This window comes from Heterocephalus glaber, unplaced genomic scaffold (genome assembly GCF_053883595.1).
Source record: "Heterocephalus glaber isolate CG9 unplaced genomic scaffold, H.glaber_assembly_v1.0 deba00001613, whole genome shotgun sequence".
Lineage (NCBI taxonomy): Eukaryota > Metazoa > Chordata > Mammalia > Rodentia > Bathyergidae > Heterocephalus > Heterocephalus glaber.
In genome coordinates, this window is record NW_028258384.1 from 33,911,823 (window position 1) to 33,927,258 (window position 15,436).

The 15,436-nt window shown below is 46.1% G+C and overlaps 1 protein-coding gene across 12 annotated transcripts in view; it reads left to right on the forward strand.

Annotated features, from left to right (window-relative positions):
- Window positions 1-15,436, forward strand: part of Frmpd3 (FERM and PDZ domain containing 3) — a 151,292-nt gene that overhangs the window by 114,143 nt on the left and 21,713 nt on the right. For all 12 annotated transcript variants that reach the window (XM_087196731.1, XM_087196732.1, XM_087196735.1 and 9 more), the window contains 4 exons: window positions 364-500; window positions 821-947; window positions 3,019-3,108; window positions 5,103-5,282. In XM_087196731.1, the coding sequence (XP_087052857.1) occupies window positions 364-500; window positions 821-947; window positions 3,019-3,108; window positions 5,103-5,282 (534 nt within the window). The remainder of the gene's footprint in view (window positions 1-363; window positions 501-820; window positions 948-3,018; window positions 3,109-5,102; window positions 5,283-15,436) is intronic.

The window sequence follows — 15,436 nt, forward strand, 5'->3', positions numbered from 1 at the left end:
TAGGGGGGTGAGTATAGGTCCTTGAGAAAGCATGGGAGGCTCTCTTGTAACACGAGGAAAGAAAGGTGATGCCATGTCTCACTTCTGCAGTGAACTGGACTTCTCACTTGTGCCTTGCTATTGTGTGCACCTGACTCTGAGGAGGTTGTCCAGTATCTGCTCAATGAAGCAAATAGTGCGTCTGTGACCCAAAGGTCCTCTGTTGTATCTTCCCCAAAGGCAGTGCCTTCCTCTTTCCCTGCTCTGTCATGACTTACTGAGATCATGATTCTTTTCTGGGATATAAAAGAGTACATATCAGGGTGGGGGGTGGACAGGGAATGTCTCCTTTAATTGATGGGTTTGGACTGCCCTCTCTCACAGAGTCGGAATGACGTTATTCGAGAACGCTTTGGGATGGACCCCAAGCCAGAGATGCTTTTGGGCCTGGCTGCCCTCCACATCTATATCACCGTCTCAGCCACTCGGCCCAGTCAGAAGATCTCACTCAAGAATGTGGAGTGAGTTGTGCCGGGGCCCTTCGGGGTGGGAACAAATAGCTGTGTAGGGGGAAGGTGCAGAGGTCAAGCTCTGCTGTACTTTTCAGGAATGTGGGGCATGAGATAGGGGTAAGAATTGAAGTTCCTCATGATGCTCTAGAGAACTACAGCTTCTGTGATGGGACCGTCACTAGTGTTCCCCTGTCCCCATGCCTCTTCTTTCTCCCAATCTTTCTTCCTCCATCTCTGCCTCTCAGGCCCAGTCAGTTTCTGTCTTACCATCTTCCTCTCTCTGTACCACTTTCTCTCTCACTAATCCCTTACTTTTTTTCTGTGTTTAGGAAGGAATGGGGCCTGGAACCCTTTCTTCCTCCCTCCCTCCTGCAAGTCATCAAAGAGAAGAACCTTTGGAAGTCTCTCTCTCAGCAGCTGAAGGCTCACCAAATGCATCCTTCTAGTAGCACCAAGGTACTCAGGAGAAGCCATGGGGTACTGCGTTCAGGCACTAGAGGCCTCAGGGCTTCTGGGTGGTTCTTCTTCAGATCCCCACCACTCTTTCTGACTCAGGTGCACACCTAGCTTGGCCAGGTATGGGAGCAATTAGGGAGAGGAGTGTTTCCCAAGCCTGAGCCTCTCCCAGAGACAACTCAGTGGCAGGTCACTAAGAGAGCTCTGGGTGCTCAAAGCTAAGGGCCAAATGCAAGCAATCGTCCTTGGTCCTTCTGCCAGTTAGTACTGATTGAGCATCTGTCATATGGAAGGCACTGGACCCTGGGGGCACATGTTTTCCATGGAAATGACTGCTCTGTCCCTCAATAAGTCCTAGAATCTAGAATTTTGGAAGATAAAAGCCCAGCCTGAGGATGGGTTTTGTGTGACAAAAATCTAACCTGGAGAATGGTCACTGGAGAAGCTTGTGAAGGCTTAGGCCACTGCTGTACTCACTTCCACCTTCTAGGGCACACACCCTTGCCTCTGACGGAACCCTCTTCCTGCCTCCCCCAGCTCTGCAGGCCCTTCCTAGGCTTCTAAGGCTCCATCTGCTTTTGTGTCTTATCCAAGAGGGAGGAGGGTAGTGAAAGGTACTAGAATCAGCACACAGATGTACACAGGGGACACAATGGCTTCCATATATCTCACCCATTCCAGATTTCTTGCTTTACCAACTAGCTTCTCTTTTAAGATACAAATCTCCTCAGAAAGTTAACCTATTCCCACCTTGCTGTGTGTATTTAATCAGATTGTTTTCTTCTTTGCTGAGAGCAACAGTGCTCACCACCATCTTTTCAGTTATCATGTTTTTGGAGGCACCCCAGCGCTCTGCCTGAAGATACAAAGATGAAGAAGGCCTGGTCTCGGCCCTCAAGTCAGACACAGTCCAGTAGGGAAACAGAGTCATGAGTTCCAACACAGTGTTGCAGACGAGGGTGCTCTGGAATCAGAGGACACTGATCCCAGGCTGAACAAGGAGGAAAAGGCCAGGAGTTGGTGCCTTTGATGCCAGATCTGGGTCTTGAAAGACAGACAGATAGGAGTCTGTCTAAAGGAGTTGGTGAGGGTGGGTAATGGGAGAAAGACTTTTTCAGGCAGGGAGATCCATCTGTAACAAAAGTCCAGTGATAAGAGAGACCATGGTGTAAGGGAAGAAATGCAAATAGTTCAGCCTAAGCAAGTATACAAGGTGCAAGGGATGTACAAGGGAATGGGGTTAGGGACAGGAAGGCAGGCCAGGCAGGGGAGAGGTTGGCAGGAGCCAGTTTATGAAAGGCCCAGTGTGCCCTGGAAATGGGTTGTAATTCATCCACAGCAGAGAACCATCTAAGAATTTAAGCAGGAAACCAGTGTGATTCAACTTACTGTGTTTTAGGAAGCTTCCTTTAACAGTATGTGGAGGCAGTCAAGAGAAAGCAATGTTAATACTGGAGGTAACCCAGCTGTCACCCTGATGCAGGTGGGAATGTCCAAGACAATGACTGGGAAGAGAAGAAGGGTGGATAGGTTGAAGAGAGAGAGTTAGGATGTAAAACCAAGGTGATTTGGTGCCTAGCGGCCCTCAAATGACAGGAGGAAGGAGGAATACAGTGTCTCTCATAGATGTCTGACTCAATTGCTCCAGTGATGCTGATAGAAACCTGGAAGACCCAATGAAGACCAAGCTTGGGACCTAGAGTGAGACTCCCCCAACAGCTGCAGATGGCCGGTGTTTGGGTGGCAGTAATGATTTGATACACAGTTAGGTCAGAGTTAGGGGACAGTCAGTGTTGGAATTAACCCATGAGCAAAGTGAGTCTGCTGGCTGCCCTAGAAGTGCGAGTCAGGAGGTGGGAGGAGCGTTTAGAAAGGGAGGTGGGGTGCTAGAGGTGAGAGCCCTCCAAGCTGGAATCTTCCTGCAGTTTGGCCCAGCATCTCCTCACATTCGCACAGTGTAGCTTCAGGACTCAGGACTGGTCTAGGATGTTGAGACTCCTCTTTGAGAACGTAGGTTTGCCTTTCCTGTGATCCTTGGCTTCTCATATTTTGGGGTGGGTTGTTTCCACAGGGTTCTGCAGTCCAGGCAAAGCTCCAGTACCTTCGAATTCTGAATGAACTTCCAACCTTCACAGGCGTATTGTTCAACACTGTGGGCCTGGTCAGTGGGGCAGTGTGGGGAAGATGGGGAGGAGGAAAACCCTTTGTTAGCATTTGTCCTGGGGGGAAAAACATAGTTGGCCCTCTGTATCCTAGAATTCTGTATCCATGGATTCAGCCATCCGTGGATCAATATTCAAAGAAAATATTGTCAGTTCTGAACTGTACAGACCTTTTTCTTGTCATTATTCCCCAAGCAATACAATATAACAACTATTTACACAGCATTTACATTGTATTAGGTATTACAAGTAATCTAGAGATGATTTCAAGTGTATGTGAAATAGCCAGCATGATGGTGCACACCTATAATCCCAGGTAGTTGGGAGCTTGGGGCAAGAGGACCACAATGCAGCTCTGTGGTAGACTGCTGGCCTAACATCTCTAAGGCCATGGGTTCAACCCCGACTGCAAATAAAATAAGAAAGTTTATGGAAGGATGTACATAGGTGACATGCAAATACTATACCCTTTTATATAAGGGACCTGCATATCTGGATTTTAGTATCTGCGAATGGGTCCTAGAATAAATCCCCCATGGATACTGAGGGCAAACTGTATTTGTTTTCAGTACCCTTTTATAACCCTGTCATGTTCCCCTTCCTCTATTTCAGGGATTAGCAAACTTTCCCCGTAAAGAGCCAGATAGTAAATATTTTAGGCTTTTGCAGGTGGGCCAAACAGATCTCTGTGGCAGCTATTTAGCCATGCCATCTTAGTGTGGAAGCAACCATAGACAATGCATTAACACAAATAGGCATTGCTTTGTGCCAGTAACTATTTAGGGACACAGAAATTTGAATTTCATATAATTTTCACATGCCACAAAATATGGTTCTTTTGATTTCTTTCCAACCATTTAAAAATGTAAAAAGCCATTCTTAGCTCTTGAGCCATACAAAAACAGGTGGTGCATTGGATTTGGCCCCAGGGCCACAGCGTTGCCAACCCCTGCTCAATTTCATTGCCCTTGCACTCCTGCAGCCCCATACCCCAGTTTCAGGAGTCCTCATGCTGCCCCCTGCCACCCTTGCCCTCCACTGCAGCAGCAATTCCCTGAGAAAGGGCAAAGCAGGCCCCGCCTCTAACACCGTGACCTCAGTGAAAGGAAATTCAAATCATCTTGCTGATTAGCTCCAGGTACTTGTCGTGCTCTGGGGACCACACTGCCTAGCAGGGCACACTAAACGAAGGCTGCTTATCAAAGTACCTATAGGCAAACACAAGAAGTTCCTGGGGTGATGCTAATGGCAGGAAGTGAGCCCCTAGAGGCTTCAGGCTTGATGCCGCCAAGGAGTTTGTCAGGATCATTTAAGGAAATCCAGTGCAGCCTACCTAGAGGTAGCCATTTACGTACTGGTATTTGCAAAACGCTGAAAGCCCACTGTCCCCTACCTACACCCCACAAACCCTCAAATCTCTTCTATCCACCTGCCACTGCTGCAGTTCCTATTAGCCATTCTTTTGGGTTAAGATTGCTGGAATGCTTATTAAAAGGTAAATATTCTTTAGGGAGGGAGGCCTCCATTAAATACCCAATCAACCTCAGCACCTTAGGCAGTTACTTTGTCCGTTTAGCTTTTGGCATTGGGTGAGAAGTGCAAGTTTGAGCAGCTGTTGTGGAGGGTGGAGGAGGGTAAAGACTGGGCATAATGCAGCCTGGCCTGACAGAGCACTGGATGGGGACCTTGAATGGCCTGCAGCAACCTGGGTTTGCTAGGGGAAGGTTCTCCAAAGGCACCAAATCGAACCTCACCTACTTTACCATTTTGTTAGAGCTAGCCTGCTACCGCCCATTTAACTGCTGCTAAGGCCAAAGTGTTGATAGACCAATGATCTGGGACCGTAGCCTGGAACAGAGAGGTTCCAGACCATTTTGCCCTCAACCCCCACAGAATTGGTCCAGTGGATATTTTCTATTTTCTTCCTCCTTCCTCCTCTCTCCACCTCCTCCCCTTCCTCTCTGTGCATGCTGCTTGCCCTGCTTGGGCATAGGATGAAAAGCAGTCTGCTACCACTCTCCTGGTCGGACCCCGTCATGGCATTAGCCATGTAATTGATCTCAAAACCAACCTCACCACTGTGCTGTCCGAGTTCAGCAAGATCAGCAAGATCCAGCTGTTCCGGGAGAACCAGGGTGTGGCCCGCGTGGAGACCAGCATCATGGATGCCAAGGTAAGCCCTGCTTTGAATGGCTGCTTCTCTCCAGGCATGGGCCCTGGGAACGGAGGAAGAAGTAAACTTCAGAAAGACAGTTTGAGCCTTGAAGTGAGGCTAAGTGACTGAAGTGATTCAGACCATGAGCCACTTTGGGCTCATCTTTCTTTCCCTTCCAAGCCTGGGGAGTCTCATCAACCCAAAATGATTCTTCTCCACAAGGCAGGGGAACTGGAGAAATCAGAGCCACCCAGGCCATTTGCAATCATTTTCATGTCATACCCCACATAGAAAAATCGTATTCGTGTAAAACTTTGAGCTAAATGAAACAGCCCCTGAGAGGGGGCCACCCCAGGCCCTCTTGGCTGCATCAGAAGCTGAAGAAATGAATATGTTGTCTCATCTCTCTTCGTTCCTCTTGTACACCAGTTGGGAACCACTCACTTTGAATCATGGGTCTTTTTTTTTCTTTTTTTTTTTTGGTACTGGGGATCGAACTTGGGTCCTTGCCCTTGAGCAGCAGCTGGCAAAACCACTGAGCCAAATCCCAAGCCCTAAAATATAATGATGAGTTCCTTTTTTTGTTTTTGGTACCAGGGATCGAGCTTGGGACCTTGCGCTTTCGAGGCAGGTGCCAGAACCACTGAGCTAAATCTCTGGCCCCACTTTGAATCATGGAAGAGGGGGTGTCTAAGCATGTGGGCAGAGCCAAGGGGTCCTGGGGAAGGGGGGTCAGGTAAGACTCATTCCCATTTCATCTCCCAGAGTCCGGCTCTTTCAGAACCTCAGAACCCTTCCCATAGATCGGTTCCTTTGGACTGGCAAGAAGATATCATCTCCTGTGCAAAGCCTGGCAGTGGCAGTCAGCCCCCAACCCCCCAAGCCCCCTTCACAGCTCTCCTATTTGAACACAGTGACTGGCTTAGGGCAGGGGGAGCTTGCCTGCCCACTTGCAGAGACACTTAGAGGAGGGGCAGCTTTCTCTTCTTCAAGGATTTCCCAGAGGAACGTGTCCTTAACAGATTAAGAGGTAGAGTGTTGGCTGTTTCTAAAAGAGCAAATTATTTTCTTTATTTTTGTACTCGTAAAACCCAGAAAGCTTTAATATGTTAATTTTTCCACCTGTGATTTCCATTGGTTTAGGAACCCACTGGCCATGATGTTTAATTGGCTTGTGGCCTCATCCTCAACCAATGGTTGCTGCCCTCCTCAGATGTTGTTGGGTAAAAAGCCAAATGCATCAGGAGGAAAGAGGAAGGAAAGACAGGGCATGCAAGGGAGGTGTGGCTTCCTGAGAAATCAAAGGAGTTGAAAAGGGAGAAACAGCTTTCAACTTAGTCTGCTTCTTAGGTTCTACTAGTGATTTTCCACAGTGCTGCACAACAGAATTTCCTTGAGAAGCTTTTAAAAAATATGGATGCCTGGGTCCTACTCCCAGAAATGATTTCATTGGTCAGAGGTGCACCCTGAGTGGGCATAAGGATATCAGGATTTCTTTTTTCAGTTTCCCGAGTGTCTTTGTAGTACCATCAGTTGAAGAGTACACAGGTTTGAAACCTGTATTTTCAGAGGTCTGGGAGGAAACAGGTTTAACAGGGATGGGTGGGAATTACTTCTAGAAGTGCTCCAACCACAGTTGTGGATTTGAATGCTCCAGAGGAATTATAGTCCCCCACCACACCCCCTTTTTTTAAGGTGCTTGGGATGGAACCCCAGGCCTTGTGCATGCTAGGCAGCACTCTACCACTAAGCTACATGCCCAGCCTGACAAGCTGTACTTTTACTGGGGAGATTAGACTTACAAAGATTCATGACATGTCTTAGAAACAACATCAGAACATATACAGACCTCTGGACTGAGACACAGGTCAGGTTTAAATCCCAGCTCTTCTGCTTCCTAGTTGTACAGCCTTGAGAAAGTGTCTTAACCTCTCTGAACCCTTATTCTCTCAACTGCAAAATGGAGCACCTAGTTCAAAAGGTAGTTATCAAGATTAAATGAGAGCCAGGTATGGCAGTGCATGCCTGTAGCACCAGCTACTCAGGAGGCTGAAGCAGGAGGGTCTTCAGACAAGAGGCCAGTCTAGGCAACTTAGTGAGATCCTGTCTCAAAATAAAATGGAAAAGGGGGGGGGGGCGCTGGGGATGTAGCTCCATGGTAGAGTGCTTGCCTATCATCTGTGAGACCCCAAATTCAATCTCTAGTACTGAAAAAAAATGATTCAATGAGAAGACACACGTAAATTATCTTAACACTGCCTTGTACATTATGCATTCAACAATGAGACCTATTATTTTTTCAAAAGCAAAACATCAATTAAAAAATTAATATCAAGTAAATGCCATAAATGAGTATGGTATGGAACATGAAGCAAAAGAACAGGAAGGAGTTAACCAGACTGATTTCCCCCAAGAGGATGTTTTAACCTGGATCTTGAAGTGATAGGCATGAATTAGCAAAGAGAAGTGAGATGTATTCAAAGACAAGGAGCAAGCATGGAAATAAATAAGCCATATGTGCAGATTGATAAACATAGTTGATTGGCTTGAGAGGAAAATGATGAGAAAAGGGATTGGAGAGATCGGGAGTGCACAGAACAAGTTGATTAAAGGCCTCAAAATCCAGTCCAAGGCATTTAGATTCAATGTGGTAGAGCAGTGGGAACCTACTGTAGGACCCTGAGCAGAGGGGTGACAGAATGGAAGCTGATTTGGACCAGAGTGCAAGAGGGGCAGGAACAAGGCTAATGTAAAACCAGGGAAGCAAGGAGGGGTTTGTGGAGCCAGTCTACCTGGGAAGTGATAAGGGCCTGAGCTGGAGAGAGCACCAGTAAGGAGAAAGAGCAGGTGTGAAACAAGCTCATTAAGACGTCCATGTGTATCCTCCCCCCACACCTGTCTTGCACATACAATGCACTGTCATATCATACCTAATGCTGTTACCTATTGCACATGGCCTAAGTGCACTGAGGAACAAGGCAACATGCACAGCACCACACCAAATCATGAGTGGGTGGTGAGGTGAGATGACATTATGGGATAAACAGAAGATGGTGATGGTGAATGGATGAGGCTAGACGGTTGCACCTTGCAAGTGGGAGACAGTGCATGGTTAGGGAGATGATATGAGTGTTCAGATATACAGTTATCAGGTGATAGCTGGTTCAGCTATGCCCTATTTTAAGCAAGTGATAAATCCATATGAAAAACCACAGGAGAATTATCCACTTTATGTCAGAATTTTTCTACTTTGTAATAAGATTTTCTTTGTGTGGTAGGCAGAATAATGGCCCCTGAAGATGTCCATGCTCTAGTCCCCAGAACCTGTGAATATAGCTGTGTTATATAGCAGGGGGAAATTAGAATTGCAGGCAGAATTAAGATTTCTAATCAACTGACCTTAAAATAGGGCTGTTAGCCTGAATTATGCAGGTGGAAACAGTATAATTACAAGGATCCTTCTAAGTGGAAAAGAGAGGCTAAGAGAAGGTCAGAGAGATATCATGTGAGGACTCAGCGCGACCTTGCCGGCCTTGATGGTGGAGAAGAGGACCATAAACCAAGGTGTATGGGCAGCCTCCAGAAGCCAGAAATGGTAAAGAAACAGATTCTAGCCTCCAAAAGGAACACTTGATTTAACCCAGTGAGACTTGTGTCTGACCTTCAGAACTGCAAGAATAGATGTATATTATTTAAGCCACTGAGTTTGTAGTCATTTGTTATAGCAGCAACAGAAAATTAATACACCATGAGATTCCTTCAAGTAGCAAGTACTCATATGCTGAATTAAAGATAGAATTTGAAGCTAGATGTGGTGGTGCACACCTATAATCCCAACTACTTAGGAGGCTGAGGCAGGAGGATTTCAAGTTCCAGGCCAGCCTGGACGAAGACCCTGTCCCAAAATAAAATTTTAAAAACAGCTGGAAATAGATAGCAACACCCTGTCTCAAACTCCACCTTCTCCCATCCCCCATAAAAGAGCTGGGAATGTAGCTCAGTGGTAGAGTGATTATTTAGCATTTGGGAAGCCCTGAATTCAACCTCTAGTACTGTAAAAAAAAAACAAAAAACTATGATTTGATTAATAAATATGCTGTTTATGCCCAACTTTTGTTATGTGCAATCAGATGCACCTATCAGCAATGTCTGCCATGGGCCTCATAAGTTACAAGCTTGTACCCTAGGAAATGGGCAAAGTAGTATTCTTTTTCAAATCAACAGGCAAGATACCCAATGGATCATGTTGATAGCTTGAAATCAACCATGATGAGAGTATGTACACCCATAAGAAATTGGCAAATGCTACAAATCAAGACTTGAAAGAGCTGGTTGCAAAACATTTACCAGCATGCTATGTATAGGGTACACTCAATTTCAGCTGTCTGAATTTTCTTACCAGGGGACACAGAATTTAGAAACCAAACTTAGTCTATTTCCCCCTAAATATACCACTCTGGTCTGGGAATATTCATTTAAAGAAATTCTCAGCCCTGGCTGCACATGAAAATCATGTCTGGTAATTTAAAAACCACAGGCTTTTCATCACAGACCACTTAAATCATAATTTCTGGGGGTGTGGCCCAGGGATCTATAAGTCATTACGGTTCCTCAGGTGATTCTAATGTGCATCTGTCGTGAGAACCACTGCCTTAAATGATACTCTGCCTTGCCCCCAAATTGGCTGGCTATGCCCAATTAGACTTTCCCAGCAAGAACACAAATATACTGGTCCCTTGGGACTCAAGGACAGACGTCTTCTGCCCTTGCCTCTCCAGGTCCTTGAATCCCCATCCTTTGCCTGTTGTCAGAGATGCTAGAGTGAGCCGAGGCTATTGCTGGGCACCCCAAGAAGGAGATGCAGCTGGAGCATGTCAAATTAATCCCTGCTGTACTTTCTCCTGCTGACTCATGCCTCAAACTCCATGCTCCTTATCACATTTTCCACTCGAGGATGGCCTGGGCATATTTAGTTATAATTTTCACTCAGCTTTCTTGTAGTGATGTGAACATGAGGTAGTATTCAAATATTTTTCTCCAAGAGACAGCAGTCAGGGATTGGGACACCACTGGGCCATTACCATGCCCCATTACCACAGAAGCACATAAGGGGGAAAAAGAAACCATTACAAGAATGTCCCAAGGGATCTCTTGTGGCCCAGTATATCTCCCATTGTCATGTTGGAGCTGTATTACTCCAGTGCTTTCTGTAGGGACAAGCGTTACATTAGATGCCGTGATCATTAAAATCCTATTTAAAGTTAAGTGTTGCTTCTGAAGGTTTCTAGGAAACCTATCCAACGTCTTTGCTAGCCTGCCTTTGATTCATTTTCTATCCCTGTTCAAAAAAAGTACATTTGTGTTCCTTTGTGCTGGATTTGATCCCATGTCGAGGCCCAGTTAGCCGGCTGGAATGCCTAGGACAGGCTCCTGCTGTTCCCAGCTAAGCAGTGCTGAGCCAGCTGGGGACATGCCTCACCCTCTTGGTGCACAGCATTTTGCCTCCTTGCTGTTTTGCTGCTGACATCAGGCTATGTTGAGAGTTAGGAGAAACTAAAGTGAAGTCAGTTAAGTCAGTCAGCCAGCCAATTAATCACCCAGCCTTCAGTCAGTAATTCTGTCCATTAACCAGCCAGCCCAGTAGCTAAGGAGTCAGAGCTGGGCATGATAGTACACACTTGTAATCCCAGCACTTTGGGAAGCTGAGGCAGGGGATTGCAAGTTTGAGCCCACCCTGAGCAACTTATCAACTTACTGAGAACCTCCTTCAATCTTTTAAAATAATTTTTAAAGGTGGGGGAGGTCTGGGAATGTAGCTCAGTGTAAAGGTCCTGGACTCAATCCCTAGTACTAAAGAAAAAAGAAAAGAAAGAAAAAGAAAAAGAGGCTATTTGGCATTTGGCCTGCCCTGCAACTAGCCAGCCTGGCAGTTTGTCCATCAGGCAGTCAGCCACTCAGCCTACATGCTGGCCGCATGGTTCCCCCGTTCTATTTTTCATCCAATGCCATTTCCTCAAAGAAGTTCCTCTGGCTTTTGAAACCAAATGTCAAACACATACATGTTCGCACCCGCCCACACACCACTGCAGGACAGTCTGTGTTCTGATAGCTCTCTGTGCTTTTCCTTCATAATGCTGATCACTCCTTGCAGTCATACTCATTTGTGTAATTTTTTGGCTTATGTGTTATTTCCTGCTTAATTATAAACTGCCTGAGGGTGGGAACTGGGTTGGTCTGTCCTGGAACGAATGGATATAACTGAGTTGGTCGTGCCCTCCAGGACACATCTAGCTAGTTTGTAGCAGCTTTCTGGGTGGACACAGCGGAGTCCAGGAGCATTTCAGCCAGAGAGAACAGCACAGGTATGAAGGTGTGAAAGAGCAGGGTGAACTGTAAATGATGTGTCGTTGCTGGAGCATAAGGTGAGGGACAGTGCTGGGAGAAGGGCACAGGCAGACTTAAGGGAGATGTATTTGGATGTGCAGCCTGGGTACAGGTCCAGAGGGGCTTTGCTTGCCTGGTAAGGCTGTAGGATTTTATCCTGTAGGTGATGAACTGTTTATTGATGGTTTTAAATGACAATAAGAGTTGTGCTTTAGTAGGGCGTAGTGGTGCATACCCTTAATCCCACCACTCAGGGAGGCTGAGGCAGGGGGATCCCCCACAAGTTGGAGACTAGCCTGGGCTACATAGTGGGTTCAAGGCCAGCCTGGAATACAGAGCAAGACCCTACCTCAAAAAAAAAATACAAAGAAGAGGAGGAAGAGGAGAGAGAGAAAGGGAGGGAAAAGAAGAAGAAGAAAAGGAAGGAGAAGGAGGAAGAGGAGGAGGAAGAGGACAAGGGGAAGAAGAAGGAGGAGAAGGGGAAGGAGCAGGAGCAGGAGCAGAAGAAACAGTAGCAGCAGCAGCCAGGCTGGTATAGCTCGCCTCTAATCCCAGCACTTGGGAGGCTGAGGTAGAAGGATCGCTGTGAGTTCAAGGCCAGCCTGGGCTACATAGTGAGTTCAGGGACAGCCTGACTACAAAGCTAGACCCTGTCTCAAAAAAAAAAAAATAAGTAAATTAATAAATAAATAAATATAAAAAGACCCTCAGGAGAGGAGAGGGTGTAAGCTCGGTGATAGTGTATTTGCCTAGCATGCATAAGGCCTCAGGTTCCAGCAGCAACACTGAAAAAGGAAGGAAGGAAAGAAAGAAAGGAAGGAGGGAGGAAAGGAACGAAGGCAGGAAGGAGCCCCTCAGCCTGTATTATGAGGGTGGAATGTGAGAATACTGGAAGAAGAAAGGCCAATCAGGAAGCTACTTGAGGTCTCCAAGTTACTAGGCCCCAGCCTCTTCCCTGTGGTGAGAAAATGTCTTGATTTGTATGACAAAACATATTCACAGATAAGGCAGTGGCCAGAGGCAACAGAACACGTGCGCGCGCGCGCGCGCGCGCGCGCGCGCGCGCACACACACACACACACTGCCAGTACCTCAGCACACCTATCAGCCATTCACATATACCTTGAGAAGAATGGCTCTGGGAGGAAGATGCTAAGGGCCGGAAATAAAACAGCAGCAGGAGGGATGGCCAGGATATTTGTGAATGCTCCTGAGGCAATCTAGTGAGTCTTGGGCTCTTCTCGTAGTAATAGTAGTAGCAGCCATCCACACCCAAACCTCTGTGTGTCCTGCTGTTCGTGATGAGGAATGAGGCCGGAAGGGATATCTGCTCCCTCAGTCCAATTCCATCCCCCGTGTCTTTCTGTTGTACGTAGGGTTGACTGTTCTGTTGTGACTGAGAAGCATCCATTAACTGGAGATACAAACATCCCCCGTGTCCCTTCCTAATAATGACTCAAAAATAACATTACATCCCTGGCCCCTTTTTCACTGGAGAAAAGAACTGTTGCTCTTCAGGGTACAGACTGTGCCTTTTCCCACTCAAAGGTATTTAATGAATTCCATAGAAGCATCACTAACTTGGTGCCTGTGAGACAGAATCCAAATGCCCTACTGTGGCATGCAGTGTCATTGGATGCACGATAACCATTAAACAATTCTAGATAGTTTCTACTCCGGCACGCGATTGTATGGTATAGACAGAGCACCGTATGAGTTCTAAGATAGGAAAAGACTTCTAGGGGGAATGGAGATGCTGATTCAGGAACCCCAATATAACCTGATGCCCTGATGGAGAAATGAGGGCTGTAGATAGAGCCCGGGGCCTAAATAAGGTGAGGAGGTTGCACAAAAAGCACCAGTCAGGGAGAGGCAGAGATAGGTGGCACACCATGTCACCTCACAGAAACAGAAGCCAGTAAGAGAATTTCCAAAGGAAAAAGTGATCACTGTTGGCAAAAGTAACAAGCAGAGTGATGTGGTGAATAGATCAGGTGGCAGACTATGGCCCATGAGCCAAATCTGACCCAGCACCTTTTTCTGTAAATAAAGTTTTTATTAGAACACAGTCACATTCATTCGTTTAGTTTATAGATTATCTATGCTGTTTTCATACTGTGATGACAGTCTTGTTGCAACAGAGCCTTTATGGCCCATAAGACCTGAAATATTTACTATCTAGCCCTTTATAGAAAAAAAATGTGCCAAAAAAAATGTGCCAACCCCTGGTCTACATGAACTATAAAATGCTCAGGCCCTTCACACTGGACTACATTTCCAGCCCCACCCCTATTTTTGAGATAGGATCTCTCTGAAGTTCCCAGACTGGGTGGGAACTCCTGCCTCAGCCTCCCAGAGTGCTGGGATTACAGACATGTTACCACTACCCCAGTTGAGAACTCCCTTTTTTAACAAAGCCCCTCCCCCAAGCTCATTGATGAAGTTCGCCTTTTCATGATCTAATCAGGTGCTGCATTGGGGACCAAGCCTTCAACATGAGCTTTAGCTATGCCTGCCTGGCAAGTGAAAGGTCCTGAGTTCAATTCCAGGTACCAGGAAAAAAAAAAGAGAGAGCTTTAGGGGGACATTCCAAATCCAAACTGAACAGTCTCCCACTGACTGCTGGATTAATTTGATGGATTTTAAGGTGAGAGAGAAGTCAACAGAGAATGCTAGTATTTCCCAAAGTGGGTTAAAAATAGCAAAATAGGTCTGTAGGTACTTGCCTAACAGGCATGAGGCCCTGGGTTTGATTCCCCAGCACCATCAAAATAAAAGCAACAACAACCTTGTTACTATGAAATGTTCTATTAAAATAGATCATTGTAGTCAAGTAAATTTAAAAAACTTGGAATACTCAATGCCCTCCTTGAAGTTTCCAGGGTACATTAATGTAGTATAAGGTTTGAGAATTCCCATAGTAAAACTAACTGCATAGTTTTGTTTAACCTAGCATCACAAACATTTAACCAAGGACGTCTTTTATCAGTGATTCAAGTGTGATGGGGAGTACCTATAACCCCAAGAACTCTGAGATGGTGAGGCAGAAGGATCCCAAGTTCAAACCCAGCTGGGCAATTTAGCCACTTAGCAAGACTGTCGCAAAATAAAAAGTAAAAAGGGCTGGGATGTAGCTCAGTGCAAAGGCCCTGGGTTCAGTCCTCAAGGGGAGGTAGGGGGCAACACCAATGAACATTTCATAGCCCACTTTGGGAAATAGAAGATAAAGGGTAGAACAGGAAAATCTGAGCAAGTCTACAGGCCAGAAAGGCTTTAACCCTAAAGGCACAGCCAGGACTTGATTCCAGAGTGTCTTCTAGGTCCAGGGAGCTGTTCTGAATGTTGTTATAGGACCATACAGAGATAAGCAAGAGATAATCTTTATGCCCAAGATGCTTCTAGTCAAGAATGTTCCAGGCCGATCCTCAGCCTGGCCTGGACTCCCAGCTTCACTCTGGCCCTCATAGCTCCTGAGCTCTGACAAACACAAATACAGCCACACCGCAGTCACATGATGTTATATAATTCTAGTCTTTTTTCAGTACAGATTGTCATGTCTCGTGAGGGTAAACTTTAACCAGGATCGTAAACTTATATAAATAAAACATTACAGGCCAAGCTTGGTGGCTCATGCCTGTAATCCCAGCACTCGGGAGGTTGAGGCAAGAGTATCACCACAAGTTCAAGGCCAGCCTGGGCTACATAGTGAGTTCAGGGCCAGCCTGGACTATAAAGTGAGACCCTGTCTCAATAAAACAAACAAAAACAAAACCAAAAAAAAAATTAGA